The sequence below is a fragment of the Gorilla gorilla genome, chromosome 18 (genome assembly GCF_029281585.2).
Source record: "Gorilla gorilla gorilla isolate KB3781 chromosome 18, NHGRI_mGorGor1-v2.1_pri, whole genome shotgun sequence".
NCBI lineage: Eukaryota > Metazoa > Chordata > Mammalia > Primates > Hominidae > Gorilla > Gorilla gorilla.
Genome location: NC_073242.2, coordinates 36,639,010 through 36,666,324, shown reverse-complemented (window position 1 = coordinate 36,666,324; position 27,315 = coordinate 36,639,010). Strand labels below are relative to the sequence as shown.

The 27,315-nt window shown below is 55.2% G+C and overlaps 1 protein-coding gene across 6 annotated transcripts; it reads right to left on the bottom strand.

Annotated features, from left to right (window-relative positions):
- Positions 1–2: 2 nt before the first annotated feature.
- On the bottom strand, positions 3–27,315 carry FBXL19 (F-box and leucine rich repeat protein 19). 6 transcript variants are annotated; one of them, XM_055365954.2, is made up of 11 exons: positions 25,742–27,315; positions 22,969–23,169; positions 21,449–21,592; positions 21,241–21,327; positions 20,937–21,155; positions 20,276–20,437; positions 18,320–18,831; positions 6,576–6,739; positions 6,317–6,478; positions 1,624–1,842; positions 3–1,520 (listed from the first exon to the last, which is right to left on the bottom strand). In XM_055365954.2, exons 1-11 carry the CDS (start codon positions 25,781–25,783, stop codon positions 1,342–1,344), a joined length of 2,091 nt encoding a protein of 696 aa, XP_055221929.1. In that variant the 5' UTR covers positions 25,784–27,315; the 3' UTR covers positions 3–1,341. The 6 variants fall into 6 exon arrangements, with proteins under 6 accessions (XP_055221929.1, XP_055221931.1, XP_055221932.1 ...); XM_055365956.2 differs by having other exon boundaries at positions 20,405–20,437; XM_055365957.2 differs by lacking the exon at positions 25,742–27,315 and adding an exon at positions 24,440–25,337.

Below are 27,315 nucleotides of genomic sequence, written 5' to 3'. Positions count from 1 at the left end.
ACCTGAGGTATGTGGATAGATCTCCCCTCCCCTACATGGTAAGCCCCGGCCCCCCGGAGGCCTGCGCGGAGGGGCAGGACCTGGCCCGGCTCATCCCCGGGGTCCCGAAGCCCCACCCCGCGCTCGAGGAAGGGGCGGGGAAGGAGGGCCAGGAGAGTCTGTTACTAGGTTCCCATGGCAACTAAGAGGGGGCCATTTCCAGCCTTAGCACTGGCATCGGGAGGTGTCCGTTGGCTGCTATTTCCATGGCAACCAGGAGTGGCAGTTCCCTGGGCAAATGGGATACAAGTTTCCATGACGATGAAAGAGTGGGAAGAGCCAGGCTGGAGGAGTCCCATGGTCCCCATCCTTGGGTTGGCGCCCCCAGCCATAATGCGGGTACGGCGGGTGCCGCCGCTCAATACAGTAAAACAAGAACAAGCCTGGGGGTGGCGCAGTCCCAGATGGGCGCCCACCGGCCCGGTCTCAGGTCTCAGTCCAAGCTGGTCCAGTCCCCTCACACTCCGGCTCCCCCAGGTCCGAGGTTCCCCCGGTTCAAGTAACACTTCAGTACAGATGAATGTTCAAGTATTGTGCGGAGAGGCGGGCAGGGGGTTGGGGCGCCCCTCGCCACTCCCCTGGGCCGCGAGCTGAAAAGCGGCTGCCCGCGGCCCCCACTCCTTGCAATAGCTGCCGTTTTCAGTGACGTTCAAGGAGTCAGGGTCAGGGGGAAGGAACTGAAGCCTGGGGAGGGGGGAAGCAGAGAGGTGACCCCCAAGGGGGTATTGCTGTCCCCACACCTGCTCTCATCCCCACCTCCAGCTCAGCCCCGGCTTGCCCCTGGTTCCCCTACCTCTGACACCTGGATCCCCAATTGCTCCTCCGGTTTTCCTTTTGTGGCCCCACCCCCACCCCCCACTCCAAGTAACTGGTCTTTGTTCCCTGAACCCTTGGTGGTCTGCTGTCTGCCCCGCCCCCCGCCCCTTCCACCTCCCCCAGCCCCTGGCTCCCATATCCTGTGTGTGTCCTTTCCCCATTCTCCCCACCAACACTTGCACCATAACCCCCCTCCCACCGTCCCTTCGGCTCAGCACCCTCCAGTACCTCTGACCCACTCCCCCCAGGGGATGGACAATGAAGCAGGTAGCAGGGGGAGGACATAGGAAGGAGAAACCCCCAGAGATATCAGTGCAGGGGGGAAAGAAGGGGGTGGCTGGCTTGAGTCCCTGGGTGGGAATCCCAAGTCACTGACACTCAGGAATCCCAGGGTGGTGAGGTGGGAACCTGGCCTCCCAGCAGGGGTGAAATGAAGCCGGAGGTCCAGGCTCCTGTCGAGTCCGGGGGAGGGTGGGGGGCGCCCAACTAGCTGTCCTTGAGAAGCAGCTTCTCCTCAGGGCAGCGGAAGGGGCCAGGTGGCCCGGCAGCTGCCAGCCGGGCACAAGCTTCGGGTGAGAGCTGGCGGCAGGAGCGCAGGTCTAGGCGGCGTAGACGAGGGCAGCGGCGGAACAGCGGGAGGCAGTGGTCCGTTAGGCGGTGGCAACCTGGGGATGGGGCAGTGGAGCTGAGACCAGGCAGGTGAGCAAGGGGTTGGCACTGGCCGTGGGGATTCACAGGCTGGCAGGACGGACGGGGGACCGTGCTTACCAGCAAGATTGAGGTGCACCAGGGTCTCGCGGAGTGGGGACGTGGGGGCCGTGAGGAGGTGAACACTGGGGTCCCCGACGTGGGCGCAGTGGCTCAGGTCCAGGGCGCTCAGCTGGGGTGCGTGACGCAGCAGGAGCCGCAGGGAGGCATCTGTCAGCTCCAAACCTGCCAGACGCAGTTCTGCCACCCCCTGCAGCCGACCACGGCTCTCTGTTTGCCCTGGGCAGCCAGATGAGAGGTCAGCACTCCTGGCCACTCCCATCCCTGCGCCCAGGTATCCAGACCATCTGCCCTCCACCTGCTTCCCACATAAGTGAGTGACCTGGTGCACTCTGTGGCTTGCTCTTCTCAAAAACACCCTCATGGCCTGACCTCATCTGTCCACTCCTCACATCACCTCCTTGGAGGCCTTCCATGATTATTGTATTTGAGACTACAATATTCTGCCAGGCGTGGTGGCTCATGCCTGTAATCCCAGCACTTTGGGAAGCCGAGGCAGGCGGCTCACTTGAGGTCAGGAGTTCGAGACTAGCCTGGCCTAACATGGCAAAACCTTGTCTCTACTAAACATACAAAAATTAGCCGGGTATGGTGGCAGGCGCCTGTAGTCCCAGCTACTCAGGATGCTGAGGCAGAAGACTCCCTTGAACCTGGGAGATGGAGGTTGCAGTGAGCCGAGATTGTGCCACTGCACTCCAGCCTGGGCAACAGAGTGACTTTGTCTCAAAAAAAAAAAAAAAAAAGAGGGCCGGGCATGATGGCTTACGCCTGTAATCCCAGCACTTTGGGAGGCCGAAGTGGGTGGATCACAAGGTCAGGAGTTCAAGGCCAACCTGGCCAACGCGGTGAAACCCCGTCTCTACTAAAAATACAAAAATTAGCTGGGCATGGTGGCAGGCGCCTGTAATCTCAGCTACTCAGGAGGCTGAGGCAGGAGAATCACTTGAACCCGAGAGGTGGAGGTTGCAGTGAGCCAAGATTGTGCCACTGCACCCCGGCCTGGGCAACAGAGCGAGACTCCATCTCAAAATAAATAAATAAATAAATAAAAGAGTCTGTGACCTCCCCTCCTCTCTCTTGCTAGCTGTCTTGCCATGTGACATGCTGATTCCTTCACGTTCCATCAAGAGTAAAAGCTACCTGAGGCCTCCCCAGAAGCTGAGCAGACACAGGCACGATACTTCCTGTACAGCTTGCAGAATCCTGAGCCAATTCAACCTCTTTTCTTTATAAATTACCCAGCCGAAGGTATTTCTTTATAGCAATGCAAAAACTAATGTAATTCTCCACACTCCTACCACTTCCTTGCATCATTTTTTCCTCTTTTCTCACCATTTGACATATTATATGCATTTTTCTGACATATATACGTTTTCCTTTTTTTTTTTTTTTTTTTCCCGAGACGGAGTCTTGCTCTGTCACCCAGGCTGGAGTGCAGTGGTACAATCACAGCTTACTGCAGCCTCAACCTCCCTGTAGCTCACTGTAGCCTTGATCCTCCCACTTTGGCCTCCCAAAGTGCTGGGATTACAGGCCTGAGCCACCGCACCTGACCAGAGTTTACTTTTTTTTTTTTTTTTTTTTTGAGATGGAGTCTCACTCTGTAACCCAGGCTGGAGTACAGTGGTGCAATCTCGGCTCACTGCAACTTCCACCTCCCAGGTTCAAGCAATCTCCTTGCCTCAGCCTCCCAAGTAGTTGGGATTAAAAGCATTTGCCACCACGCCTGGCTAATTTTTTGTATTTTTTTAGTAGAGATGGGGTTTCACCATGTTGGCCAGGCTGGTCTCGAACTCCTGACCTCAAGTGATCTGCCCACCTCGGCCTCCCAAAGTGCTAGGATTATAGGTGTGAGCCACCACGCCCGGCCCAGAGTTTACTTTTTTAACAAGTTCTCCAGTTTTGTGGATGCTGCTGGTCCCCCGACCACACTTTAAGAACCACAGCCTTGGGAGACAAGATCTCTGATCATCATTCCTGTTTACAGCCAGGAAACCCAGGCCTGGTGATGCTGAATCTGAACTCTTACCACAGTGTTGTCTGCCTCCCAGGCACCAGCCTATCCCTAAGATAAACTATTAATAGATCAGATGGCACAAACCATGAGGCTGCCCTCCAAACATGTTTTATGGAGTCTACAGAATGCTAAAAACTTCCTTAATGACTAACACTACAAAAAGGACATTTTTATAAATAAATTTACATACTGAGCTTTTCCTTGAAGAATCGTAAGATGTGGCCTCAGTAGGCACTCCTTCCCACCAGATGATGACTGAGGGGAGCTGGGTGGCTAGGTGCCACTCCCTAATGTCCTACACCAATGCATCACTTCTGTTACCTCCTAGGCCAACTCTATGGGCACTTGACTTTGCAAGCCCTAAATTTTAACCCCTCCTCCTGTCTTTGAGGAGCCAAGGGCCTGGAGAGGGGATACCTTTACAGATGCCCTCAACCTTGGGCCACAGCTAAAGGCACAAGGAGGAAAGGCCCATAGAGGAAAGCAGAGGAAAGAGAAGTCACTTCTGGCTTGGGCAGGGAGGAGTAGGCATCAGTGAGGATTTCACTGAGGTGGTGGCATTTAAGCTGGGCAAGAGTTTGAAGGTGTATGGCACTGTTCACAATAGTAAAAGCCATGGAATCAACCTCAATGCCCATCAATGAAAGAATGAATAAAGAAAATGTGGTACATATATACCATGGAATACTATGCAGCCATAAAAAAGAACAAGATCATGTCCTTTACAGGAACATGGAAGGAGCTGGAGGCCATTATCCTTAGCAAACTAATGCAGGAACAGAAATTGCATGTTCTCACTTAGAGATGGGAGCTAAATGATGAGAACACATGGACACATCCATGGGAACAACACACCCTGGAGCCTTTCGGAGGGAGGAGGGAGAGGATCAGGAGAAATAACTAATGGTAAATAGACTTAATACCTGGGTGATGAAATAATCGGTACAACAAACCCCCGTGACACAAGTTTACCCATTTAACAAACCTGCACATATACCCATGAACTTAAAAGTTAAAAAAAAAAAATTAAAAACTAAAAAAAACAAAAAAGGCCTGCCTTCCTGAGCTCCTGATAAAGGGCTGAACTGAACTGAATTCCAGCAGGAGGAAATGGACCAGCCAGCACTTTCTCACCTCCCAGGATGCACCATTCCCAATGCCCACCTTACCCCCCACCCATAGCTCTCCAAGTCAGTCCAATTCCGGTAAGAGTGGACAATGGCTGAGTGCTCTGGCCTGACTGGGTGACCTGCAGCAGTCAATCCCTCTGGGCCTCCAGTGCCTCATCTAGAATACGGGAAGAATCTTAGTTGCTTCTCTATTCTCCCCTTTCAGGGCTGTTGTGGAGGGGGCATGGTGGGAAGAAGGGAACTATGAAAGAGAGGGGTGAAAGAACTCCAAAAGAAAAGATTCTTTTGGCCTGGTGTGGTGGCTCACGCCTATAATCCCAACACTTTGGAAGGCAGAGGTGGGCAGATCACTTGAGACAAGGAGTTCGAGATCGGCCTGGACAACATGATGAAACCCTGTTTCTATAAGAATTACAGGCCGGGTGCGGTGGCTAACGCCTGTAATCCCAGCACTTTGGGAGGCCGAGGCGGGTGGATCATGAGGTCAGGAGATCAAGACCATCCTGGCTAACACAGTGATACCCCGTCTCTACTAAAAATACAAAAAATTAGCCGGGCATGGTGGCGGGCACCTGTAGTCCCAGCTACTTGGGAGGCTGAGGCAGGAGAATGGCGTGAACCCAGGAGGTGGAGCTTGCAGTGATCCGAGATCGCACCACTGCACTCCAGCCTGGGCGACAGAGCAAGACTTCACCTCAAAAAAAAAAAAAAAAAATTGCAAAAAAATTAGCCAGGTGTGGTGGCACACGCCTGTAGGCCCAGCTACTCAGGAGGCTGAGGTGGGGAGGATCACTTGAACCCAGGAGGCATAAGTTGCAGTAAGCCGAGATCTTGCCACTGCACTCCAGCCTGGGTGACAGAGCCAGATGGTCTCAAAAAATGAAAACAAACAAAAGGATTATCTTATTTCAGGCGACTGCAAATCTCCTTTTGAAAATCTTTCCTCAAACTAGACCTCTCCCATCCTGATTGCTCATTCAAGTTATTCATTCAACAGCTATCTATGGAGCAGCCACTGAGAACGTGCTGGGGGACCAGCCAGCGCTTGCCCTCAGGGAGCTGGAGACCCTGGCAGGAGGGCACAGATGTGCATCAAGGCACTCCACAATTGCCCAGTATTATGCTGGCGGGCTGCCCTCAAAGCTGAGAGGGACTCTGAGCTCAATGTGGGGTGGGATCAGGGAGAGCTTCTTGGAGGAAGTGGCATTTATACCCAGGCCTAAAGGATGATGAGATTTAAGTAGATGAAGAGAGATGGCCTCTGCTCCCAGCATCCCCCTCTGCCAATATGGGCCTCCTGCCCCACCAAACTGCTGAGTCTCACACTCCCTGGGAAAACCCTGTTCCTTTCAAGGCTCAGTTCAAAGTACACAGCAGGTGGGTGAATGAATGAATAATGCCCAACCAGGGCCTTCCTATTCAAACTCATGTATTCTTTCCTTTCTTCAAATACTTTACCATCCAGCATGAGTCAGAAGAGACCTGAGAGGCCTCCTACCCTACCCTTGCCCAGCCCATTCTCCAGAAAAGCAAACAGAGGTTGCACCTGGTTTGGTGTCTGGTGGAGGCAGCAGCAACTCCCGGAGCTGGGAGTCTTTAACATCCTCGATCCAGCGGAGGTCCAGGAGCCGCAGGGCTGGCAGTGGGGCTGAGCCCAGGGCAGAGACAGAGAGCCAGGAGCAGCCAGAGAGCACCAGCTCCTGCAGGCCTGCAGAGAGAGGGGGCAGTCAGGAAGCAGGTGCTGTGAGGACTCCATCCCAGGCCTGTCCCTGTCCCCACCCTGTCCTCCGCACCACACACCCTACCTTGTAGTCGGTTCAGAAGCCACATGAGCTGCTTCTTGGAGACACCTGTCCAGCTGAGGTCCAGGGCACGGGGCTGGCGGCGAACCACACCACTGAGCATGGGCGGGGTCAGTGACTTCCGCCGGCTAAGGTCCATTCGAGGCCACAGACGCTTGTCATAGCACCTGGCAGCCATAGGGGGGAGACAGAGACCTCAGCCCTCAGCTCTCAGCAGCCCACAGTTCCCAGGCTCCCCAGCTCCAAGGGTGCACCCCAGCTCTCTTCTGGCCACACAGACAACAGGGTGGCAAGAAGCACCTGACCTCAGCCAAGAGCACTGGGATTGGAACCCAACTCCATCACTAACTGGAAATGAGACCCTGGGCAAGTCTGTTCCTCTCCCTGAGCCTCAGAAGCCTCGTTTATGGTTGAAGGCAATAGCCCCCCCACTCTGCCTGCCCACAAGGCAGCTGTCAGGTCACATGGGCTCATCCCAGTTGTGGGCCTCCCAGCATAGAAAGTGTGCTGCCCAACACATACACAAATGCCACGCATGCTGCCTGATGTCATGCCAAGGGGACTGGTGTTATCCAGTCGTCTCCAGCCACCCTTGGGCTTCTTGATTCCTGACTGAGTTCCGGTGCTCATGGGTCCTTGCCTCCTTTACTCATCTCTGCTTCTGATCCACACCTGTCCCATCTTGACAGCCAGCTGCCCACAGCTGGACTTACAGCCCTAATATTTTCCCTATTACATTACTGTGTTCCTCCAACTACAATGTAAATTCCACAAGGGCAGATTTGCGTTTTCCACTTTTTGAAAAAAAATTTTTTTGAGACAGGGTCTCACTCTGTAACCCAGGCTGGACCCAGGCTCACCGCAGCCTCAACCTACTGGGCTCAAACAATCCTCCCACCTCAGCCTCCTGAGTACCTGGGACCACAGGCACATGTCACCACGCCTGGCTAATTTTTAAACAATTTTTTTGTAGAGACAGGGTCTCACTATGTTGCCTAGGCTGGTCTTGATCTCCTGGCCTCAAGCGATCCTCCTGCCTTGGCCTCCCAAAACACTGGGATTACAGGCATGAGCTACTGTACCCAGCTGCCCATTTGTAATGAATGAATCAAGCTAGTAACTACTTAAAGCTTCCACTGACCACTCTCCCCCACCTCCTCATCTACAGCATTTCATTTATTCACTCTGATTATATATAGAAAGCGTTATAGGTCCCAAGTATTGAAGCTACAAAGATGAACAAGTCCTAAGCAACATTAAACAGGTTTCCTAACCCGAGCACTCCACAGGCCTCAACAGACTATCTAACATGCAGTGGGCTGGGTGCAGTGGCTCACGCCTGTAATCCCAGCACTTTGGGAGGCCGAGGTGGGTGGATCATGAGGTCAGGAATTCGAGAACAGCCTGGCCAACATAGTGAAACCCTGTCTCTACTAAAAGTACAAAAAATTAGCTGGGCGTGGTGGCGGGCGCCTGTAATCCTAGCTACTCGGGAGGCTGAGGCAGGAGAATTACTTGAACCCGGGAGGCGGAGATTGCAGCGAGCCGAGATCGCACCACTGCACACCAGCTGGGGCAACAGTGAGAGACTCCGTCTCAAAAACAAACAAACAAACAAAAAACATGCAGTGAACTGGAGAACGGCCTCTCAAACTTACTTCCCCAGGAATCCTTCCCCACCTCTCCCAAGGTAATCTAGTAACATTTTGTAGTACACCCAAGTTCCTTTGGACTCAGTTTGAGAACTCTCTTCTTTGAGTTCAGTAGTTCTCAAAGGCATGTCAGAAATGCCTCTGAGACTCAATGGACTGTGTCAGAAGCAGCAGGCCCAGGAAGCTTTTTTTTTTTTTTTCTTGAGACAGTGTCTTGCTTAGTCACCCAGGCTGGGGTGCAGTGCTGCGATCACAGCTCACTGCAACCTTAAACTCCTGGGCTCAAGCCATCCTCCTACCTCAGCCTCCTGAGTAGCTGGGACTACAGGCACATGCCACCACACCTGACTTTTTTTTTTTTTTTGAGACAGAGTTTTGCTCTTGTTGCCCAGGCTGGAGTGCAATGGTGCGATCTTGGCTCACTGAAACCACCGTCTCCTGAGTTCAAGCGATTCTCCCGCCTCAGCCTCCAGAGTAGCTGGGATTACTTGCATGCGCCACCACGCCCGGCTAATTTTTTGTATTTTTAGTAGAGATAGGGTTTCTCCACGTTGGCCAGGCTGGTCTCGAAATCCTGACCTCAGGTGATCTGCCCACTTTGGCCTCCCATAGTGCTGGGATTACAGGCGTGAGCCACTGTGCCTGGCCTATTTTTTTATTTTTAGTAGAGACAAGGTTGTCCAGGCTGGTTTTGAACTCCTGAGCTCAAGCGATCCTTCCCTTGGCCTCCCAAGGGAAGCTTTCTCTTGCCTCCCTCCCTGCCCTCATGACTCTGAAAGGCTTTTCCTTGCAGAAGCCCTGGGCTGGGGCAGTGATTCCCAAGCTCCAGTATTTGCTTTCACTTATCTGCGTAACATGATTTATCTTTGAATCATCTCCTCTTTGCACTTAAAACCAGTATTGTTGCCGGGCGCGGTGGTTCATGCCTGTAATCCCAGCACTTTGGGAGGCCGAGGCGGGCGGATCACTAGGTCAGGAGATCAAGACCATCCTGGCTAACACAGTGAAACCCCGTCTCTACTAAAAAAAAATACAAAAAATCAGCTGGGCGTGGTGGAGGGCGCCTGTAGTCCCAGATACTCGGGAGGCTGAGGCAGGAGAATGGCGTGAATCCGGGAGGTGGAGCTTGCAGTGAGCCGAGATCGTGCCACTGCACTCCAGCCTGGGCGACAGAGCGAGACTCCGTCTCAAAAAAAAAAAAAACAAAACAAACAAACAAAAAAAAAAACAGTATTGTTTCACATAAATATGTTAATCTTAAAAATAAACACAAAAGTCCAAGTGTGGTGTAATCCCAGCACTTTGGGAGGCCAAAGCGGACAGATCACGAGGTCAGGAGATCAAGACCATCCTGGCTAACACGGTGAAACCCCATCTCTACTAAAAATACAAAAAATTAGCCGGGCGTGGTGTCGGGCACCTGTAGTCCCAGCTACTTGGGAGGCTGAGGCAGGAGAATGGCATGAACCTGGGAGGCGGAGCTTGCAGTAAGCCGAGATTGCGCCACTGCACTCCAGCCTGGGTGACAGAGCGAGACTCTGTCTCAAAAATAAATAAATAAAACACACAAATAAGACCAGAGTTATTAAATCCTAGCCAGGTGTTGCTGTGGCTTTAGGCTACTACCTGAAGACTACTTTTGTTAAACAGGGAGATAAGTATCAGAGAAGTGTTAGAAAAAGCACCCAACAGTGGCCAGGCGCAGTGGCTCATGCCTGTAATCCCAGCACTTTGGGAGGCCGAGGCAGGCGGATCACGAGATCAGGAGATGGAGACCATCCTGGCTAATACGGTGAAACCTCGTATCTGCTAAAAATACAAAAGATTAGCCGGGCGTGGTGGCGGGCGCCTATAGTCCCAGCTACTCAGGAGGCTGAGGCAGGAGAATGGCGTGAACCCAGGAGGCGGAGCTTGCAGTGAGCCGAGATCGCACCACTGCACTCCAGCCTGGGCGACAGAGCAAGACTCCATCTCAAAAAAAAAAAAAAAAAAAAAGCACCCAATGGAGAGACTTCCTTCCAATGGAAAGACTTCCTTTCCAAAACTCACAGAGGGATTAAGCTATATTTTTGTGTCACTGAAAAATGCCAGACCTACTCCAGAGGCCCAGTGTGTCATTTCATTATTTTTTTCAGACAAAGTCTCACTGTCGCCCAGGCTAGAGCTCAGTGATGCAATCATAGCTCACTGCAGCCTCAAACTCCTGGGCTCAAGTGATCCCCTTGCCTCAGCCTCCCATGTGGCTGGGACCACAAGTATGCTTAGCTAATTTTTTCTTTTTTAATAGAGATGGGGGTCTCACTATGTTGCCCAAGCTTGTCTTGAACCCCTGGGCTCAAGCAATTCTCCTGCCTCAGCCTCCCAAAGTGCTGGGATTACAGGCGTGAGTCACTGGGCCTAGCCCTGGTGTGACGTTTTAGAGAAGGCTAAGGGCACAGACACCAAGGCTTCAGTCCGAACACCTTCACCCCTCTGCCACTTGCTCTCCTGTTCCCTCCTACCCTCATCCTGCTTTTCTGGCATTCTAGCCTCTCCCTCTCCTGATTCCTTCCTCTCAACTAATAAACATCTGCAAATCTCTCCAATTCAAAACATGAAAAGGAAAAAAACCAACTCATGCCCGACCCAGCTTCTACCCCTAGGTCCTGCCCCTTTGCTCTCTTTCCGTGAGCAAGAAAATCGGTGACATCTGCTCTATCCAAAACCTCTCTCTGCCCACTGTGACCCTGCCACGACTGCCTCCCAGCTTAACTGTCACCACTTCCTTGAAGCCACTTCCCTTCCACGGTCCACAGCTGGAAGGAAGCCCCTTTCCCTGGGGGCACCCACAGGCCCCCAGTTGTGTTTCTGTATCATACTCCACAACAGCCAGGCCACACACCTGCCCACCTACAGACACAGTGCTGTCTGATGCCAACACGTTGTGGCACATGCTGTGCCTCTGCCAGAAATGCCAACCCAGAGCCTTCGTGGCTCGGCTCCAGTGCCTCCTCTTCCAGGAAGTCTCCCACACCTTCCTTGGCTACAGCTCATCAGTCCCCCTGCTCTTGTACAACCAGGACACTGGGGTTAAACCTCAGAGGGACAACCAACAGTCACTGAGGGCCCTACTGATCCCAAGTATCTGGCTTCCACTGGGCACGGAGGAAGCAAAGATGACAGGTTCCTGCCATACAGTCAGGAGACATGGACAGTCCGCAGTAACTGAGGTGACAAGGGGCATGGTAAGAGTCACCTCAAGGACTGGGTGGGGGAGCCTCCTGGGGGGACAATGCCTGACCTGAGACTCCGAGGAAAGCAGTAGTTATTTCAGCAAAGGGAGGGGGAGGAGGGTGTGTGTTCCAGATGGGCAAGAACCTGTGTCCAGGCCCACAAGAGACAAGACGGAGAGCTCTGGAAACCCCAGGCCACAGGAACTCATCATCATAACCAGAGTCACGCTGATCACAGTGACTTCAGCACTACTAACCAGCCATTATCCAGGGTTCACTGTGTGCCAGGCACTGTCCCATGCATTAAGCACTGAACCTCACGCCAGCCCTAGAAGGTCAACATTACCATCATCATCTCCTTTCTACAGTAAAGAAAATGAGGCAAGCGTGTGCGGTGGCTCACTCCTGTTAATCCCAGCACTTTGGGAGGCCAAGGAGGGCGGATCACAAGGTCAGGAGTTCGAGATCAGCCTGGCCAACATAGTGAAACCCCGTCTCTACTAAAAATACAAAAATTAGCTGGATGTGGTGGCACGCGCCTGCAGTCCCAGCTACTCAGGAGGCTGAGGCAGGAGAATCACTTGAACCCGGGAGGCAGAGATTGCAGTGAGCCGAGACCACAGCATTCCACTCCAGCCTGGGTAACAGAGTCAGACTCTGCCTCAAAAAAAAAAAAAAAGGTCGGGCGTGCTGGCTCACGCCTGTAATCCCAGCACTTTGGGAGGCTGAGGCAGATGGATCATGAGGTCAGGAGGTCGAGACCATCCTGGCTAACATGGTGAAACCCCGTCTCTACTAAAAAACAAAAAAAAACAAAAAAAAAAAAGAAAAAAAATTAGCCAGGTGTGGTGGTGGGCACCTGTAGTCCCAGTTACTCAGGAGGCTGAGGCAGGAGAATGGCGTGAACCCGGGAGGCAGAGCTTGCAGTGAGCCGAGATTGTCGCCAGCCTGGGCGACAGAGTGAGACTCCATCTCAAAAAAAAAAAAAAAAAAAAAAAAAAATGAGGCCCAGAAAGGTTGAGAAATGTATTCAAGGTCCCACAACTACCAAGTGGTAGGTAGCAGAGGCGGGGTTCCACCTAGCCCGTCTGGGTGGAAAGCCTGAATTCTGAGGAGAGAAGAGGCAAGAGTGGAGCTGCAAAGGAGGGATGGGTGTCATGTCAAGGAGGGCTGGAATGCCAGGCCATAGACTATCATGGTCACAGAGCCCAGAGCTGAGGATGTGAGCTATGGGGATCTAAATCCCAGCTCTGCCACCTCCAGGCTTTGGGGGGCCTCAGGCAAGTCACTCGCCCTGTGTGGGCTTCCATTTCCCAAACTGTACAGTGGGGTGAAGAACAGCGCTTCCTTCAGAGGTTGCTGTGACAAGGAAGGGACACAGCTCAGGGAAGTGGTTGGTGCAGTCGGTAGGCCCAGTTCATGTCCATATGTCCAACAGGACTGCGATGGTGGGCGTCTGTTGTGAGGGCGACAGGGAGCCACAGGTGGATTCTTTCTAAGCTGGAGAATGACACTGAGACAAGAGGCAGGGAAAGCTCTAAGAGCCAAGGTGTGCCGTCGTCCCAGAGACATGTGGCTTGATGCCAAAATCCCCTAACCCATTCACTTCCTCCTGGACTCCAGCCACTCCGCAATGAGTCCTCTCCTACTAGGCCAACCTGCAAACCCTCAATTCCAATCCTAACCCTCCCTCTTGCAGAAGCCCCCGGGAACACGGAGCTGGACCAGCCCTTACTGCCCTCTGAGGGCTCACGGCCCCTAGGGCTCCAAGCACTGCCAGTTCCGCCCTCTTGTAGCTCTCTGGGCCCCGATGCTACCACTGTCCTCCAATCTGTCCACCTCCAGGCCCTACCCGACCATGATCACCTTGTGTTCCAGTCCCTTCCTTGCCGTCTTCTCTCTGTCCATGTCCTCAAAAGCCCCAACCCTCTTCCTTGCATCTCAGTAACCCCTGCACGCCTTCCCTGCTGCCCTTTCTCCACTCTTCACTCTTAAGGGATCACTTCCCTTTCAGTTCCAAGAAAAGATGGAAGCCACCAGACAGGAAAGCCTGCAGCCTCCTGCTGTCCCCTACACACGCCTCTCCAGCGCCACCCTCTGTACATCCTTCCACACTGCATCCTGCTCTCTTGTCCTTCACTCATTCAGCGAAGATGATCTCACTGCCCACTGTCCGCCAGGTGCCGTTAGACACCAGAAACACAACAGGAACAAACGAATCAAGTCCCTGCCTGGAAGCTGATGTCCTCGACTCCATTCAATCTGGCTTTGGACCCCCAACCCCCAGAGCACAGCTGAGGACACTAAGGCCTCCTGGTAGCAAAATCCAACCACCACTTCCTGGTCCTTGATCTCCCACGGCCTCTCACCAGCATCCTCCTCGGCTTACCACATTCCCTCCTGCCTCGCTCTCTACTCGGGGGCACACCTCTGGCCATGAGCTCCTCCAATTATCTGGCTAGGCTCTTGCTCTAACTCACAAGTACTGATGTATGATCTTTTGCCCTCTTCATCAAAGCTGCTTAGCTTGCTACCTACAGGCTGAGAACTCCCAAACGTGTATCTTTCTCCTGAGCATCAGACCCACACGTCCTGAGCACACCACACACGTCAGTCATCTGAGCTCTTTACCTTCCTGGAAACTGCTCCTCCTGAGCCTGGGGAATGATGCTGTTGCCCATCCAGGCTCCTGGGTCAGAAACTCACCTGAGGGTTACCCCTGCTGTCCCCACTACCAGTTAGTCACCAAGTCCAAGCCATTCCACATGTTTTTTTTTTTTGAGACAGGGTCTTGCTCTGTTGGCCAGGCTGGAGTGCAGTGGCTCGATCTTGGCTCACTGCAACCTCCGCCTCCTGGGTTCAAGCGATTCTCCTGGCTCAGACTCCCGAGTAGCTGGGATTACAGGCGCCCACCACCATGCCCAGCTAATTTTTGTATTTTTAGCAGAGACAGGGTTTCACCATGTTGGCCAGGCTGGTCTCAAACTCCTGACCTCAGGTGATTCGCCTGCCTCGGCCTTCCAAAGTGCTGGGATTACAGGCGTGAGCCACCGTGCCCGGCCATTTTTTTTTTTTTTTTTTTTGAGATGGAGTTTCACTCTTCCTGCCCAGGCTGGAGAGCTACGGTGTGATCTCGGCTCACTGCACCTCCACCTCCCAGGTTCAAGCGATTCTCCTGTCCCAGTCTCCCAAGTAGCTGAACTACAGACGTATGCCACCATGCCTGGCTAAATTTTTTGTATTTCTAGTAGAGACAGGGTCTCACCATGTTGGCGAGGCTGGTCTCGAACTCCTGACAAGTGATCTGCCCATCTTGGCCTCCCGAAGTGCTGCGATTACACGTATGAGCCATCATGCCTGGCCCAAGCCATTCCACTTCTTAAAAAGTCCTTACACCGGGCGCGGTGGCTCATGCTTGTAATCCCAGCACTTTGAGAGGCCGAGGCGGGTGGATCACCTGAGGTCAGGAGTTCAAGACCAGCCTGACCAACATGGAGAAACCCCCGTTTTTACTAAAAATACAAAATCAGCCAGGCATAGTGGCGCATGTCTGTAATCCCAGCTACTCGGGAGGCTGAGGCAGGAGAACTGATTGAACCCAGGAGGTGGAGGTTGTGGTGAGCCGAGATCACGCCATTGCACTCCAGCCTGGGCAACAAGAGCTAAACTCCATCTCAAAAAAAAAAAAAAAAAAAAAAAAGTTCTTGGCCAGGCACAGTGGCTCACACCTGTAATCCCAACACTTTAGGAGGCCAAAGTGGAAGGATCACTTGAGGCCAGAAGTTCAAGACCAGCCTGGGTAACAGCGAGCCCCTGGTTCCTGCAAAAAAGTTTTAAAAATTGGCCAGGCACAGTGGCATGTGCCTGCAATCCCAGCTACTCAGGAGGCTGAGGCAGGAGGATTGCTTGAGCCCAGGAGGTTGAAGCTGCAATGAGCTATGACTGCACCACTGTACTCCAGCCTGGGCAACAGAGAGAGACCCTCTCTAAAAAAGAAAAACAAAACAAACAAAAATAAGGCCTGTCAAGGTGGCTCACACCTGTAATCCAAGCACTTTGGGAGGCCAAGGTGGGTGAATCACCTGAGGTCAGGAGTTCGAGACCAGCCTGACCAATATGGCAAAACCCTGTCTCTACTAAAAATACAAAAATTAGGCCAGGCGCAGTGGCTCACGTCTGTAATCTCAGCACTTTGGGAGGCTGAGGCAGGCGAATCACCTGAGGTCAGGAGTTCGAGACCAGCCTGACCAACATGGTGAAACCCTGTCTCTTCTAAAAAAGTACAAAAATTAGGCAGGCGTGGTACCGTATGCCTGTAGTCCCAGCTACTCAGGAGGCTGAGGCAGGAGAATCGCTTGAACCTGGGAGGTGGAGGTTGTGGTGAGCTGAGATTGCGCCAAGGCACTCCAGCCTGGGTGACAGAGCAAGACTCCATCTCAAAAAAAAAAATTAGCCAGGCATGGTGGCAGGTGCTTGTAGTCCCAGCTACCTGGGAGGCTGAGACAGGAGAATCACTTGAACGTGGAAGGCGGAGGTTGCAGTGAGCCGAGACCATGCCACTGCACTTCAGCCTGGGTGACAGAGCAAGGCTCTGTCAAAAAAAAAAAAAAAAAAAAAAAAAGTTATCATTGCAAATCTCTCCCCACTACCCCTGCTTCTGTGCCCAGACCTTGCAGAGCCTCCTGAGTGGTCCTGCTGTGCCCCCACAGGCCCCTGCTCTGCCCGGCTCTTGTCCTTTTCATTGGGAGGTGCCATCTGATTGAGTGTTTAGTACCCTCCAGGCACTGTGCTGCGGGCTTTGTGGGAATCACTTCACTTAATCCCCAAAAGGTGAGTATTCATACAAACCCAGACTACAGATGAGAAAACCAGGGCCTCAAGAGGTATCGCTCTCCACACATGGCCACGCAGCCAGTGAAACCCAAGGATGCAGAGTCCAGGGCCCACACTGGGAGCCATTGCCTCTCGCTTTGTCTGCTTCGGGCCACACGTCTCCCGTTGAAGCAGAAATCAGGTCCCTTTCAGTTCTGGCTCCCACATGCCAGGCAGAGAGCTGGCCTTGAAGGGGCCTCAGCAAACATTTCCTTGATTAGTAGGCAGGTGTCATCCCCTGCAACTTCTGTAACTATCTGCTTCTATGTTGCAGCTTAACTATATGCTCTTCAAGGGCACAGATCTACATTCTGAGGCCTAACAGGCTGTGCGTTCAGCAACTATTTGCAACTAAGTAAATACTGGCTACAATGAGAGCTCTTTCAAGTAGTTCCTATTTCCCAGGTACTGTGCTCAGTTCTTCATGTGTATTAGCTCAAGAAAACACTATGCAAGAGCATTGATTATCTGATTTTTCAGACGAAGAAACCGAGGCACAGGAAGTTAAGTGACTGGCCTAATGGTTTATAGCTCTTCAGCTATAACCATAACCTGTTACATTACAGGCTCATGTCTGTAATCCCAGCACTTTGGGAGGCTGAGGTGGGAGGATCACTTCAGGTCAGGAGTTCAAGACCAGCCTGGCCAACATGGTGATACCCTGTGTCTACTAAAATTACAAAAAAAAAAAAAAAAAAAAAATTAGCCGGGTGTGGTGGTGGGCGCCTATAATCCCAGTTACTCAGGAGGCCGAGGCAGGGGAATCGCTTGAACCCGGGAGGCAGAGGTTGCAATCAGCCAAGATCATGCCACTGCACTCTAACCTGGGCCACAGAGTGAGGCTCCATCTTAAATAAAAATAAAAATAAAAAGATTATGTCACAGGCAATTTGCCTCCAGAGCCTGCACTCTGGTACTTTTGGCTGCACAATCTCTGCAGATACCAGAAGGCACCAGTGGCCCAGACCTGGTCCCAAAAGAAGACTAGAGTTTGAGTTCAGCCATGAACTTGTACTGTAACTTCAGGTGTCCCTTTTCTCTCACAGGGCTGCCATTATGAAGGTCAAATCAGCTAACCTTGGTGCAGTGCCCAACAGGGAGCCTGGTCCCAGCCACAGCGAGTCCCTGGGAAAGAGCCTGATAGCCTCGTTTACTGCAACATTTCTTGGGCCCTTATACCGCCCTTTGTCCCGTGCTAGGGACATGAAGATAAAACAGACACAGTTATCTGCTCCCACCCCAGCAACTGATGGGAACATGAAACGAGTAAATGAATGAAGGCTTGTCAACACGCCGAAGGCCTCTGCTTGCTCTATGAGGGGAACAGAGCGCTGTGGGAGTTTGATAGAGAGGAGGAGGAATTTTGTTGGGGGCGAGATCAGAGAGGAAGACAAGAGGCTCGGGAGGATGACCGACATTTCTAATAGAGGCTGGGGGGCTGGGGGATGGGCAGAGGGCATTAGTGGTGGCTCCAGGGCAGAAGAAAAGCAGGAACCGAGTCAGGAGGTTCAAGCCTGGCTGTCTTTCGAGGGCAGGGGCAGCCCAGCACATGGCGTTCTCCTAAGTGAATGGAACCAATCGTCAGACTGTTTTTGGAAGTGGCAGTATGAGAAGTGACAATGCAGTACAGCGCTCAGTGCTATGGCTGACACACACTAGACACTCAATATAGTCGCTACTATTAGGAGGAAAGGCACTGGAGCCAAAGGGCCTAGGTTCCAATGCCTAGTTCTACCACCACTTCTCTTCCACATGACCTTGGGCCTCAGCTTCATCTGAAAAAGGGGAAAATAACCTCTACCTCAAAGTTGTCTACGGGGTTAAATGAGCCCATAAGTGGAAAGTAGCCTGCACACGGGAAATACGGAAGGATGCACTGTAATCTGTGCATACTAGAGAAGTATCCCCAATATAAAAGCAAGGCCCAGAGAGGGCCAGAGACCTACCGCAGGTCACCCAGCAAGCGGGAAGCCTGCTGGCCACGGAACGCAGGCCTGTCCAGGCCACTCACCAGCGGCTCCAAGTTCGGCAGACTCGCATGCAGATACACAGCTCCCGCGGCCCGAGATGCTGGAAGACGCGAAGCCAGGCGGCCCGGGGCAGGGGGTGGTCGGATCCAGCAGCCAAGGGGAGTGTGTCGGGCTCAGGGCTTCGAGGCGGGGGCCGCACCACATGCCGCTCCAGCTGTGGAGGCCGGGGTGGTGGGGCTGGGCCCAGGGGCCAGCTGAGCAGGGGCCCCCCACTGCCAGGGCGCACAGCCCGCCGCCCCCCACGGTTCTCCTTCTCGCCAGAGCTGCCCCGGGCTGGCCGTCGCCCATTCCGGGCCTCGCCGGGGGCTTCGTCCTCACTCAGCGATGTGCCGGAAGAGTCGGAGTCGGAGTCTGAGTCCGAGGAGGAAGAGGAGGTGTCAGGCACCCGTTCCAGCAGCTGGCACATCCGCTTGAAACGCTCTAGCTTCTCCCTCTGCGGGGACGGGGACGGCACCGCTGGGCCCTCTGCAGAGGCCAAAGGCGGCTTTGGTTTCTGCAGGGAGACAGGGTTGATGCTGTTCTAGGGCCTGGGATACATTTTCCCACCCCCCTACCCTGAGGAGTCACCAGGGGATGAACAGCCCGAGGGACAGTCCTGAGTTCCAGCCCTGGCTCTGCTCCGGACAGTGAGAGACCTTGCTAAAGCCACTGCCAGGCCCTGGGCCTCAGTTTTCTTATTGGTAACAGAAGAGTGCTAATTAAAATAATTTCCAGCCGGGTGCAGTGGCTCACACCTGTAATCCCAGCACTCTGGGAGGCCGAGGCGGGAGGATCACGAGGTCAAGAGATCAAGACCATCCTGGCCAACATAGTGAAACCCTGTCTCTACTAAAAATACAAAAATAAACTGGGCATGGTGGCACAAGCCTGTAGTCCCAGCTACTCAGGAGGCTGAGGCAGAATTGCTTCAACCTGGGAGGTGGAGGTTTCAGCGGGCCGAGATCACGCCACTGCACTCCAGTACGGGCGACAGAGCGAGACTCTGTCTCAAAAATAAAATAAAATAAAATAATTTCCAGCCCTTATGGGTTTGCATGGCTTAGGCAGTTCCAAAAGCAGTAGGGAATGGAGAAATGAGAGACCCTGCTTTGAATCCTGGCTTGCCCTCAACTCTGGATGGCTGTGGGAAGCCCCTGCTTCATCATCCACTACACGGACCAGCTGGAGCAGGCGTCTGTCTATCAACTGAGGGTACCAGTGATTGGCCCCACGAGCAGCACCCCGCATCGGCTGACTCATTCCGTCCTCACAGTATTCTAACACAGTGGTGACCTGGGCCACTCTTTTCAGACATGAGGAAACCGAGGCTTAAAGGCACAAAGTGACTTGTCCAAGGTTACAAACTGACAAACAGCAGAGGCAGGATTTGGACCCAATCAGGCGGACTCCTGTGTTGAGTGTCCGTGCCAAGTAATATCTCAATTCTGGCTTTACTGTGTGACTTGGACAAGTCTTCAAACCTCTCTGGGCCTTATTTCCCTTCAATCTGGGTAAATTTTATAGCTTACAAAGCTCATTGCCTTTCAGAACCTCGTAAGACTTATACACTTCTGCGGGATAAGGGGGCAAGGCAGGCAGCAGCATCTCCACTACATGGATAAAGAAACTAAGGCTCAGGGTGGCTGACAAGCTGCTAGGATCATACAAAGAGTAAACGGTCGGACAGAAATTTGAACTCAGTTCTCTCCCCTGTAAGGCTTGGAAAGATGAGGCAAGTAGGTCAGATGAGCCCTAAGGGTTTTTGGGAAGTCAGGGGCTCCTGTGGCCTGGACTCAACCCACCCTCCCACCCAACTCATCCCAGGTGTCCGGACGCCCACCGTGGCCAAGTGGGGCTGGGGCAGAACAAGGTGAGCAGGAACGGACAGGTCTTGGGCTCCAGGGTGAAGGGTGGGGCAAGGGAAGGTGGGAAGGGGAGGGAGGAGGTCCCCGGCACACCTCCCAGTTCTCGGGAGGGAGCCCAGGGTGGCAGGATGAGAAAGCCTGGCTCGGATTCAGAACCCTGGGGGGCAGCAGGCCCGGGCCGCCTGGGTCCGATCCTCGGAGGAGGCAGGCGTCTCCACCCACCTTCTTCAGGTGCCTCTCTCGGCCTCCTTTCACCTACCAGGGTGAGAGGGAGATATGGGGGAAGGGAGAGACCCCATTAGGCCCTCATGGGCCAGAAATCTAAGGTCCCTGCCCTCCTCTTAGACTACAAGTCCCAGAAGCCCCCGTCCCAGGGATAACTCTGAGCATGCTCACCTTGCACCCAGCGTCCTAGCCCACTGAGCATGCTCCATCTCCTCTTTCCTCCCCTCAGGCCCTCTCCAGCCCCTCCCTCCTCTCATGCAGGGATGATCTGAGCATGCTCTCTCCTGCCTCCCTAACCCACCCAGGGCTCCCAAAGCTTCCTGCAGTGCCAGCTCACCTCACCTGTGCCCCCCCCCACACTGAGCATGCTCTATCCTCCCCCCACCCAACTCCTGAACTACATCTCCCAACAGTCCTTGGGGAACCCACAGAGCACGCTCCCAGGCCCACACAGCCCCACAGAACCAGCCAGGACTACAGCTCCCAGAATTCCTCAGGACAATCCTAGTGAGCGTGCTCCGTGGCTCACCTTTTTCCTTGGGGTGGGAGGCTCATTCCCTGCCTCCCTTTCCTTTCGTTTGGGGGGCCCAGGCACGTCCTCCGGGGGGGGCCCGGCAGGCAGGGGGCCCTTGCGCCTGGGCGGGGGCGGTGGAAGCGGTGGCTCCTCTGTCAGCTTCCATCCGCTCCCCAAGCTGGCGCCCTCCTCGCCGTTGTCGGCCCTACGGCGGCCAGGCCCCTCACCTGAATCCTAGGCGGGACAGAAGCTGGGGGTGAGGACCTGCACAGCTCCCCAACCCCCACCTACCCACAGCTCGGCCCAGCCCAGCCCCTACCTTGCTGGTACGGCCTTCCTGGGTGCAGCGAGGGCACTCCCAGCAGTTGGGGATCTCTGCATTGATGACACCCTCAGCCTTCCCCATCTGTAGGCAAAAGGGCAGTGAGTGGGGGGTTGGCCAGGAAGCCCAGAGCCAGGGTGATCCCCCACTCTCTGCTTCCTGACAATCTGCCCCACCCCAGACGCCGGGGTCCCAGGGCCATCACCTTCAGGCAGCCGGGGTGGACGATCTCGTTGCAGATTGTACACTCCATGAGGCTCAAACCAAATTTCTCTTCCTCTCCCTCCACCGTGTCCTCCTTCCCAGCCTCCCCACACAAGAGGCACACAGCTGTGTGTGGGAGCACGGGCTGTTGGGGGAGAGGGGACATCAGGGGCCCCGAAAGCTAACAACAGGGGAAAGACCCTTCCTTCTAGGGACCCTGGCCAGCTGACGGATGAGGTGCAACACCCACGGGTCAAGCTGGGTCTGATCCTGAGTTTGCTCCTTTTGGGAGTGTGACCTCAAGCAACTGATTTAACCTCCTTAAGTCTCCGTTTCTGCATTTGCAGAACGGGGCTAAGAATCTTTCCCTCGCAGGACTCTTGGGAGACCAAAATAATACGCGAGAGACACTGATATGTAGCTGTTATCACCTGTGACTGTTATAGCTGGACCCAGGGCCAGTGGGACCCTGAAATTACAGCTGGCTTTGGAGAGGAGGACAGTAACACTCAGAGGGTGGGGAAGACAGCTTAGGGTGATACCAAGGTCGCTCCATGAGCAGCCCAAGGGTTGCTCTGAATCCCACAATGAACCCGGTTTTGGCAAGACCCCCTGGGAACACTAGGGAAGCCACTAGTCCTGGGGAAGCGGGGGCAGCCTCAGACAGTGTGACTTTGGGGAAGACAGTGGTAGGACTGAGTCATAACAAGGATGCGGCAGGATCAAGGAAGATGCAGGTAGCGGGAGAAGGAAAAGTGAGGCAAGGGGTTGGGGGATAAAGGAAAAGAAGTGAGGGGCTGAGGAGTGAAGAGACCAACCAGGAAAGAGTGGCAGGAGGAAGAGAGGGAGGTGGCAGAGTGGGGAGGGGGACGCAGGATGCAGCTGGCTCCTCACGGCTGCTGGGGAGGGACCGTGCTCTGGAGCCCAGGGACGCTCAAAGGATGAGGAAGGCAGGGCGGAAACCCATGCTTCCCTGATCCCTACTGTGTGCTGGGCCTTGTGGTAGACACACTCGCATCCATGCCATTGTTTAATCTTTACAACTCAGCAAAGGAAACATTTTACAGAGAAGGAACCTGAGGTTCATTCAGCATGATTTGCTCAAGGTCACATAAAGGGTGAGCTTAGCCTCAAATCCAAGACCACCCTGGGTGAGGAAGAGGCCAGAGAAGGGCAAGACCTGTTGGAAGGGGGCCATCTCTGGGGATGGGCCCCCTCCTGCACAGAGACATCTTGGGGGGTGATAGAGCAGGGGCTGGGCATTCTGCGGGGGTGTGACTCTGAGAGCTGGGAAGAGCCTGAAAGTGGGGACTGGGTCAGATCCTTCTGTGCACCCGGACACTGCCCCCAGCTTGGAGCTGAGGACAAAAATGGATACTGACACAAACTAGTGAATGAAGGGAAGAAATGAACGAGTGAACAAATAGCCACTCCACAGTACAGGCTGGGAGGCAGTCACCAGCCATTCCAAGGAGGTATTGGGAAGGGTGGGCAGAGCCCAAAGGTGGGGGCAGAACTCACGGCAGTGCACTGCCGGAGCAGGCACGACTGCTTCATGCGCCCGGGCCCCCCGAACTTCTTCATGTCTCGGCAGAAGTGGCAATCCCCGCACTCAGTTCGCACACAGGCCCGGCAGCGGCGGCAGCGGGTTCGGCGTCGGCGCGCTCCGGCCCCCGGCCCCCGGCTGCTCGACGACATTGGGGGCGTCAGCAACGCCGAGGGCTGTAGGTGGATGGTTGCAGGGTCAGATGGGCCCACTGGGGCCCTGGCCTGGGAGACCCCCGACAGGTCCCTCCACCCACAGGCAGCTAGAGCCTGCCCTCTTCCTCAGGGGGACAAGGAGGTCACCCCCTTCTGTGTATCTGGGGGCCAATCCTCTACTCAAGGCCTGTCTCCCTGCAGCAGCTCAAGAGGAGCCCAAGAACTGCTTCCTGGCCTCGCTCCTCTACCGCCTCCTCAGGGTCCCTTCCCTAGCCCAGGGAGCAGGAGGGGACACCGAGGCCCTCTCCTCTGCCATCCCCACACCGGAGCTCCTTGGAAAGGGCAGGCACTCCTTGTCCGTGGTGTTAGCTTGGAGAGATCCCAACTCTTCCCCTGTTATCCGAGTGTAGAATATCCCAGGCTCTCCCCAATCTCAATCTGGGGTAAACTGCCCAGATTCACCTCCCAGATACCCAGAGATTCCTAGACGGAAGCTCCGGACTTTTCCTCCCCCCCGCCCCACCAACCTTTTCATCCACAGCAGCCATCCAATCTCTCTTCCCCTCAACCCAGTTATCCTCACCAGATCCAGCGAGATCCTTGCCCCCAAGTCCCTAACGATCTCCTCTGCCCACTAACTCCCCAGAGCTCTGACAGCCCTGGAGATACTTCTTCAGAGACCCTTCTCAGCCCAAGATCTCAGCCCCTCTTGTTCCTCACAGGGTTCCCTCCTCCAGGACACCCTCCTCTTGGATCCCTCAGGTCCACCTGGGCAATCTCCCAAATTCCTTGGGATTCTAGAATCCAGCCTGACATCTTCCCAGAACTGAGGATGGGCTCAGTCCTAGGCCCCCCAGCTTCGCGGGCTGCTTTCATCCCTAATCATCTAGAATCCCTTGGGCTCCCCCTCCCATGGAAACCAGATCCTCCAAGATCCCATGTGGAATTAGAAGCCTGGAGGGTCTCTTCCCAGTCAGTCTTACCCCAGATTCCCCCTTTCCGGGGACTTTCATACCCATCCATGGGACTAAGGGGCCCTCCAGCGCTCCAGGGGAGGGGCCTAGAGGGCGGCGACTGCAGGCGGGGGTGGGGGCTTTCAAGGGGAAGCAGGGTCTAGGAAGGAGGGCCAGTTCCCCAGGGTGGGAGGTCATAGGAAGGAGGGCTGGAGATGAGTTTGGAGCAGAGAGAGGGTGAGGCTGGGGGCGGGGAAGGTAGAGAGAGGCCGGGCTGAGGATGAATGGGAGTGGGCGCTGCCCAGGTCTGGGGGTGAGGAGGAGCCGCATGAACCCACCTCACACGTGTCCCGGGAGCCATCTCTCCCTTCTCGGCAGCTCCCGGCGGGTCGGCGGCCATCGGCGGCGGGGGGGCCGGGCGGCGCGGGGCGCGGAACGCTCAGAACGCCGGGGTCCACGGCCCCCCGAGGGCGCTCGGCCCCTCCCTCCGGCGGAGGCCGGGACGGCGGCGAGTGGAGATGGGGGGCGCCGGGGGCGAGGCCCTCCCACGGGCTGCGGCGCGGCCCTTCCAGGGGGAGGTCCTGCTCTGGGGGGCTCAGTCCCTCAGCCCCCCCAGGCCAACGGGGGCTCCTTGGGCGCAGGGTGCTCAGCTTCTGCCCGGGGCCCACTCAGTCCCGGGTCCGAGTCCCAGCTCCCCTCCCCCCACCCCGCCCCGCCTCTCCCCAGCGCCCCTGGCCCTTTAACTGGCCCCTTCCCGGACCCCACTGCCCAGGGGTCCAGGGCCAGGCCTGGGCCCCCCCACCGTTTCCGGGGTTCAAGCCCGCCCACCGCCGGTTCCCGGGGAGGGGGGGGTCGCTGTAACCTGCCCCCCTCCCCTGGGCCCGCCCCTGGACTGCGACCCCCTGCCCTACGGCTACGAGGCGAGCGGAGGGGGGGTGAAGGAAGCTGCTCCGGCCCCGCCCCCCCCAGCCCGCGCGCACCCCCAACCTCTCCCCCTCCCCCCAGCGCGCGACCCTCGGGAGATAGGGATTTAAATAAAATTTGAATAAATCCCCCTCCTCAAGCGGGAGGGTGGAAGGAAAGGATAGAGGGGGAGAGGGAAAGGGGAAGGAGGCAGTTGGGGTGTCTCAGCCCCCCTGGTCCCCCAGCCCCGCGCTGCTACGGCCCGGGGCCCTGGCCGCCTCTCTCATCCCTCCTCAGCTCCTTCCTCCTTCCTCCTCTTTTCCCCCCTCCCCTCCCCTCCCTCCTCCTTCCCTCCTCCTCCTCCTCCCCCTCTTTACTCCCTCCTTCTCCCAGAGGAACCCCGCCCCCTTCCCCCTCCTTCCTCCACCATCTCCACTTTCCAGGACGAACGCACGCAGGGCTCGACGGGAGTTGTAGTCCTGCGGCCACTGATGCTACGGGGGAACAATAGGACGCTGGGGACAGCGGGAACTACAAACAGGACGGCGGAGGGCGTGCCCAGCCGGGAGCCGAGGATGCCGGGAGTTAGAGTCCCGTTGCCCCGAGGCTCCCAGTTGCAGAACATCGAGAAGGAGAGGGAACGATGACTACAAACAAGATGGCCTTCTCCCCCGACCCGACCTCCTTCCCAGGCACTCACACGCCCTCCTGTCCACAACCCTCCGCGTGTGTGGTACCTGACGGGAGTCGCAGTCCATCTGCTGCCTTCCCGCTGCCATTTCTACTCGTCAGGAACAATGGAAAGGTGAAAAGGAAAGAGGACTACAAGCAAGATGGCGGAAGAGGGACATACACCTGACTAGTAGTCGATCTTACGAGGTGCGATGGGATTAGTAGTTTTCTAGCCTTCTAGTGTTCCTTAAGAATGGCGGAACCAGGAGAACGAGGAGACTACCGTAAAGATGGCAGGCTACCTAGCCTCTCCCGGTCTCCGCTTTCCACCACCTTGGGCACCTCGCCCGCCTGTGGTCTCGAAATCCACCCCTCCAGTGGCGCACGGCCTGACGGGAGTTGCAGTCTCCCGGCTCCCGTCTATCATCTCAAGTCGAGACAATGGAAGGGGATGGGGCGGGGCCACCGGCAAAGATGGCGGCTGCAGGGCCGGGGCGACTGCGACATGGGATGTGTAGTCCAGGCATCTGGCCTCTTCCCTGCGGAAATGAGGGAGAGGACTACGAAAAAGATGGCGACCTCGCCCCTCGACCTCTGCGCCGGTGCCTGCTGGGAAATGTAGTTCCTTGCCGAGCCCAACAGAGAAAGGACGTCGCTGTTGAAATGTGAATCCCGGCGGACACGCCAAATTGCGAGGCGACGGAAACGGAAAGACTCTTTTCTCCTCTCTCCGCCACCGGCTTCTGAACAGCCTGGCGGGAAATGTAGTCCCAAGCTTTCACTCGCGAGTGGAGGGGAAGGATTTATGTCACCAGTGGGGATCAGTGCGGGTGGGGGAGAAAAACGTCGGGCGATCCGGGAATAAAGAATGTCCGCCTCTCCATGGGGCGAGGACTTCGCGTTTCAGGGGAGGGCCCTTAAAGGAAGGTAGCAGGAATCAGTCTTGTCGAACAGGGGGGCGTGGTTCTCGTCGAGAGTGCATTCACACTCTTGTTCCCTAGAAAGCCTGGGCACCTCCCACTCGATTCCTGCTCCTCAGACCTCCGGGAATCAGTGTCTTACAAGACGTGCGGGCTCCGGGGAAAAGGACCTGGAGTCACAGCGAATCCCCGCCCCGCCCCGGGAAGCCACCAAACCTTGCTTTTTCTCATCTGCAAAATGGGGACAATGGGGATAATGATCCCCACCTCGAAGCACAGTTGGGAGTGTTAAACAAGCCAATGTTCTTGTTACCAAAGTGCCCAACTCTGGCACGGGGCACGCGGTGGTAGGTCCCTTTCTAAGGTCCCTTCCTGCCCAGCCGTTCTGGGAGCCCAGGAATCCATGATGCCGGACAGAGTTAGCTCCTGTGAGAAGAAAACTGACCCGCAGGCTCCTCCCAGATTGAACCGACCCCCGCCCCTCCTCATCGGGGTCCTCCAGCGTCTGTTACCGAGCACTGCTCCCAGGGGGCGCTCAATCTCCATTCGACTGAGGTACTACAAACACGATTTCCGCAACCTGGAGTTGGAGGCATTGCAGGCTGTCCAGCCTCATCCCCTGCCTGATATCCAGTCAGCCTTGGAGGCCTCTGCCTAGACACTTCAACTGCCTATGCAAATGGAACGGCTTCTCATCTTTCTGCCGTTTTTTGTTTTTT

Excerpts from the sequence above, each read along its gene's own strand:
- FBXL19 (XM_055365952.2), bottom strand. The coding sequence starts at position 24,299 with ATGACCTCCCACCCTGGGGAACTGGCCCTCCTTCCTAGACCCTGCTTC. Across the intron at positions 23,170-24,131 it reads CCGGAAAGGGGGAATCTGGG|CCCTCGGCGTTGCTGACGCC; the intron begins GTAAGACTGACT and ends ATCCACCTACAG. Across the intron at positions 21,593-22,968 it reads TGCTCCGGCAGTGCACTGCC|CCCGTGCTCCCACACACAGC; the intron begins GTGAGTTCTGCC and ends CTCCCCCAACAG.